This window comes from Belonocnema kinseyi, chromosome 7 (assembly GCF_010883055.1).
Source record: "Belonocnema kinseyi isolate 2016_QV_RU_SX_M_011 chromosome 7, B_treatae_v1, whole genome shotgun sequence".
Lineage (NCBI taxonomy): Eukaryota > Metazoa > Arthropoda > Insecta > Hymenoptera > Cynipidae > Belonocnema > Belonocnema kinseyi.
In genome coordinates, this window is record NC_046663.1 from 98,502,552 (window position 1) to 98,508,551 (window position 6,000).

The 6,000-nt window shown below is 26.9% G+C and overlaps 1 protein-coding gene across 2 annotated transcripts in view; it reads left to right on the plus strand.

The window, feature by feature from the left end:
* LOC117176993 (AFG3-like protein 2) overlaps window positions 1-6,000 on the plus strand; it is a 47,742-nt gene that overhangs the window by 31,698 nt on the left and 10,044 nt on the right. For both annotated transcript variants that reach the window (XM_033367436.1, XM_033367435.1), the window contains exons 11-12: window positions 608-784; window positions 2,566-2,784. In XM_033367436.1, coding sequence (XP_033223327.1) covers window positions 608-784; window positions 2,566-2,784 — 396 coding nt within the window. The remainder of the gene's footprint in view (window positions 1-607; window positions 785-2,565; window positions 2,785-6,000) is intronic.

Genomic DNA, 6,000 nt, shown 5'->3' on the forward strand with positions numbered 1-6,000 from the left:
AATAAATTCTTTCTTTAACCGCAGAAATCATTGAAAAATCTTTTTACATTATTTAAGTACTATGTAGTGTTTTGCAAAAACATTGTTTCTCCGTTTCTAAATGCAAAAATAAATGTTTTATCTTTCCCTGTTTCTTAAAAAATTACCCTATGGAGCTCATTTGCGATGTGATCCCTGACATAAACAATAAAAAACAAAGCTTTGTAACTTTGATAGCACCGACATTCTGGCCTGCTTTTTCAATTTACTTAAAATTACGTCTACCATAATTTATTTATCGGAAAATCTTATTTACGATGTTCAAGAAATGATTACCTTCGAAAAACGCAAAATTTTATGCAAAAATTTAACAAAAGCAAAAGCAAGTTTCAACACAAAAATATTTTTCCATTTTATCACTATTTTTCGAAAATATTGAAGGGATTCAGTTCTTGTAAGATCTTCAACACCCATTGCGATTTTTTGGGCGCTAAACTTAACCGTTCGAGTTAATAAAAATCCACTTTTTAGTTGTATTCACAAAGAATTCAAAAGACGTACACTCCGAGTGAAGTTCATTTAATATGGAGGTATCGAATTAATAATTAATAATTTTATTCTTGTACAGGTTTCCATTATTCCTCGAGGAAAAGGTTTAGGATACGCACAGTATTTACCCCGTGAACAATACCTCTACACAAAAGAACAGTTATTCGATCGAATGTGTATGACTCTCGGTGGTAGAGTTTCCGAAGAAATATTTTTTGGCCGCATAACGACTGGAGCGCAGGATGACTTAAATAAGGTTTGTATTTTTGTTTTACATGATGTGTACCTTATTAATAATATATTCATCATGTTTTAAATGTCTATAATTTTAATATAGATTTGAATGTCCAATTCTAAAATGGCTTAATTTTTGAGGTTTTAAATTTAAGAATATTGTAGTTTCAAATTTTCTAAATTTGAGGACAATTCCGTTATTTAATAGTTCAAAATTTCATATTAAAAGACTTCCTAGTCAGTTTTGAATTTAATAATATTAGATGTAAATATGAAGCAATTTTGAATTGAAAAGCTTAAAATTGTACAATTTCAAAATTTGGAATCAAATAAATCATTTAAAATTGAATAATATTTTACTGGGAAATTTGAAGAATGAATAATAATTCTAAAGGAAGGTTTGAAGTTAAAAAATTTAAATCGAGTTTAAAATAAAAACAGAGAAAAATTAAAACATTTGAAAATGGTACATCATTTGTTGAACAATTTTTGTAATTTTAAATGGTTAAAGTTGTAGAGTTCTCAATTTTCGTGTCGGGCGCTAAATGTTTAATTTCTCTCTTTCGTAGGTTTTAATTTTGCAATTGAAATTGAAAATCGGTTGAATTTCGGAAAGTATAATTTTTTAAGGTTTCAGCTTGCCGGAGTAGAAATTTTTTATTTTTAATGTTTCTTATTCAAAATTACGTTTTCTAATTGTCGAACATCTTTTTATACGTTTTCTTAAATTTAAGATGCTTATAATTCGAAATTACTGATTATTCATTATTGTTTCAAAAATGTTTTAAACATAATTTTTAAATTGTTTATATGATGTAAAGTCTTTTGAACACTGCAGCTGTTATAGTTCGATGGTGCGACTTTTCTTTCTTTTTTTAATGAAAAAAAGTTTTTTCTTATTCTTCCTCCGTCTTTTTTATAATACTAGGGACCAACCTATTTTAAAGGCAATTTATACCATAGATATTTATACGAAAAGTTACTTTGTCTATTTTTCAATTATTGGTGAAATTTTTATTCGATCCTTCAAACGTGTCAATTAGTTTTCCTTATTGCTATCAATTTCGTTGAGATATATAATTTTTGAAGAAAAAAAAAACAATCTATAGAAAAAAACATTGAAAATTGAAAATTGTAATGCCCTGCATATAACTCCATACAATAAATTCTAATATTTTTTCTACAATCATCACAACACTAATTAAGTTATACATATATGTATTTAAAAAAGATTCTTTAAAAAAAAGACGCGAATAATGTTTAAAAATCACAATCACAATTTTTAATTCTTAAAGATTTTTTGAAATACATTAAAATAAACAGCATAGTGAACACTTTTCTTCATCATTTTTTTTATATATAAAAAGGAAGAAAAATCCCAGTGTCGAATTATACGAGCTGCAGTGTTCGAATTCGAGAGGTAGTTTGGAAATCTTATTTCGATTTGTGAATTTTTTTCATGCTCTGATTTCGGCGCATAAAATATTTATAAGAAAGCAGATTTCATTTCAATCTTAAATGAATATTTTTAATAGAGACACTAAGCTCAGGATTAATATTGCAATCTGCATGGCTTGCTCATGAATATTTTTGAGACTTCTTTTAATTAAGGCCAAACAGTTTTTACCTAAGTTTATGAAAATAAATCTTTTTATTTGAATTTTGTAAACATGATGTGTTTCAATATTGGCAATTGTTAGAATGCTATGTTTTTTAAAAATATTTCTTTTTTTTCTGGAATACTTAATATTCTGAATAGATTGGTTCGGAATCAACCACAAATATATTGTTTGTTTTTTACAGATAACTAAGAGCGCCTACTCTCAAGTAGTTCATTACGGAATGAATGAGAAGGTTGGAAATGTCAGTTTCGAAATGCCTGAGCCAGGACAAATGGTAGTGGACAAGCCTTATTCTGAACACACTGCACAGTTAATAGATGTAGAAGTGCGATTAATGATTGAAGGTGCACATAAGCGGACCACCCAGCTTTTACAGAAACACAAAAGTGAAGTGGCTAAGGTATATCTTAATATGTATTATTTTACAACTAATTTGATAGTGCAGTGGATAGAATTCTAGTGCTAATGCTATCTGGTTTCTTATATTATTTAGAATTATTTTAAGGTCAGTTCAGAAGCGGCGGAGCCTGTTTTCTAGAATTTGGACATAGTATAATAATATTATACTATGCATAAATTGAACATAAATAATTAACAATACAAACAGGTATAAAATTCATATTGTCAAAGATTTTAACAAAGATTTCAAAGATTACACAAAGATTTCACTAAGATTTCTGGTAGATTAAAGATTTCAAAAAAGCTTCTATTATTTCACAAATGTGTCACAAATATTTCAAAGACTGAACAAAGATTTCAAACATTTCGCAAATATTTTAAGAGAAATCACATAAAGATTTCTTAAAGATTTCAAAGATTAAAAATGTTTCAGATACATTGCAAATATTGAACCAAGATTCCAATGATTTCACAATGTTTTTTAATATTTCGCAAATATTTTGAGAGAATTCACAAAGATTTCGCAAAGATTTCCTAAAGATTTCAAAGATTTCAAAAAGATTACAAATGTTTTCCAAAGATTTTAGATATTGATAGATATTTCAAAGATTGAACAAAGATTTCAATGATTTCCTAATGATTTTACAAAGATTTCGCAATGATTTCAATGATTTCCAAAAGATTACAAATTTTTCACAAAGAATTCAGATAGATTTCAAAGATTGAACACAGCTTTCGATGATTTTACAAATATTTCAAATATTTCGCAAATACTGTGATAGAATTCACAAAGATTTCGCCAAGATTTCAAAGATTTCTCAAAGTTTTCAAAGATTTCAAATATTTCACAAAGATATCAGACAGATTTCAAAGATTGAACAAAGATTTTAATGATTTCCTAATGATTTCAAAAATATTACAAATATTTCATCAAGATTTCTGATACATTTAAAAGATTTCAAAAAGGATTCTATTGTTTCAAAAATACTTTATAGATTGAACAAAGATTTGAATAATTTCCTAATTATTTCACAAAGCTTTCAAATATCTCGCAAATATTTTGAGAGAATTCACAAAGATTTCAATGATTTTCCAAAGATTAAAAGAAAATACAAAGATTTCAGATAGATTTCACAGATTGAACAAAGATTTAAATGCTTTCCTAATGATTTCACAAATATTTCAAAAAGATTTAAATGGATTTCAACAGATTTCAAAAAGATTACAAATGCTTCACAAAGATTTCAAAGATTAAACAAAGATATGAATAATTTCCTAATGATTTCACAAAGGTTTCAAATATTTTGATAGAATTCACAAAAATTTCGCAAAGATTTCAATGATTTCCCAAAAATTTCAAAAAGATTACAAATATTTCACAAAGATTTCGGATAGATTTATAAGATTTCAAAAAGCATTCTACTATGTCACAAACATTTTAAAGATTGAACAAGGATTTACTAATGATTTCACAAAGATTTCAAATATTTCGCAAATATTTTGAGAGAATTCACAAAGATTTCAAAAAGATTACAAAGATTTCAAATATTTTGATAGAATTCACAAAGATTCCGCAAAGATTTTAATGATTTCAACAAGATTACAAATATTTACTCAAGATTTCTGATAAAATTAAAAGATTTCAAAAAGGCTTCTATTATTTTACAAAGATTTCAATGGTTTCCCATTTATTTCACAATAATTTCAAATATTTCACAAATATGTTGAGAGAATTCGCAAAGATTTCAATCATTTCCCAACGATTAAAAAAAATACAAAGATTTCACAAAGATTTCAGATAGATTTCAAAGATTTTAATGATTTCACAAAGATTTAAAAAATTTCCGATATATTTAAAAGTCTTCACAAAGATGTCAAAGACTGAACGAAGATTTCAATGTTTTTCTAATGATTCCACAAAGACTTCAAATATTTCGCAAATATTTTGAGAAAATTCACACAGATTTCGCAAAATTTTCAATGATTTCCCAAAAATTTCAAAAAGATTGCAAATGTTGCGGATATTTCTCAAAAAATTTTTAATGATCTTACAAAATCGCAATGATTTTCTGAAGATTTTATCAATATTTCACAAAGATTTCAAATAATTTGCTAAGATTACGGATAGATTTAAAATATTTCACAAGTACTTCTTTTATTTTACAAAGACTTCTATTATTTCAGAAAAATGTCAAAGATTGCACGAAAGTTTTAAATTTTTCGCAAAGCTTTCAGATAATATTAAAAGATTTCAATCATTTCAAAAACATGACCAAATATTTCAAAAATATTTCAAAATATGAACTGATTTCAGAAAGATTTCAATTATTTTATAAAGATTTCCGATAGATTACAAGGACATGAAGATTTCAATTCGATGCAGTTAACTAATCTGTTAAAGTCGTTTAAAATCTGTTAAATTTACTAGAACTATAAATCCACCGAAATACCGTTAAACTCACTAGAATTCTATGATATTTTCCACGAGATTTACTATAGTTATAGTAAATTAAGTATACAGTGCAACTTCTATAATTCGAACCGCCGATCATTCGAATTCTCGATAATTCGAAATTTTTGTTGGTTCCTGCCAAAACTCCTATTATTTCAATTTTTAAAATATTCTATAATTCGAAGTTTTCGTTAATTCGAATAAAATTTGACGCCCTGAGAGAGTTTAGAGTTTCGACAATTCCAAGAACAAGAGCCCTCATTTGTGAAACTCAAAGATGTCTAACTGAAAGTATAGACAATATATGGGGCATTATTCCTTAACTGCCCCAACTCAAAAAGTCATGTTTTTCGATTGTCTCTAAATTCTGGGAATATGTTCGCCTACCCAACAGTAGTTAATCCACAAATTTATAGACCAGGATTACCAACCCTCCCCAAGTGAGGGGGGGTTGAATTTCCAACCCCAATGCCTGCAGGGGTAGTTTCAAAGGCCTGTAACTTCCTTTCTAATTACGCGATTTAAAATTTTTATGAGGTTTTTGGAAAGTGCTTTTTACACGCTTTCATCCTATTTTATTATTTATAACAAAAAAATTGTTTAAACAATTTTATCAATAAATCAATTGTTTATTTAACTTTTTTCGCAATTTAGGCACCTACCATTTTTTTTAAATAGTCTCAAAAGAAAGCTTGACTTTTTTACTATTAAAAATGCCTAATAAGAAAATGGACAAATTGAAATTCATTGAGTTACAGAGCCGGT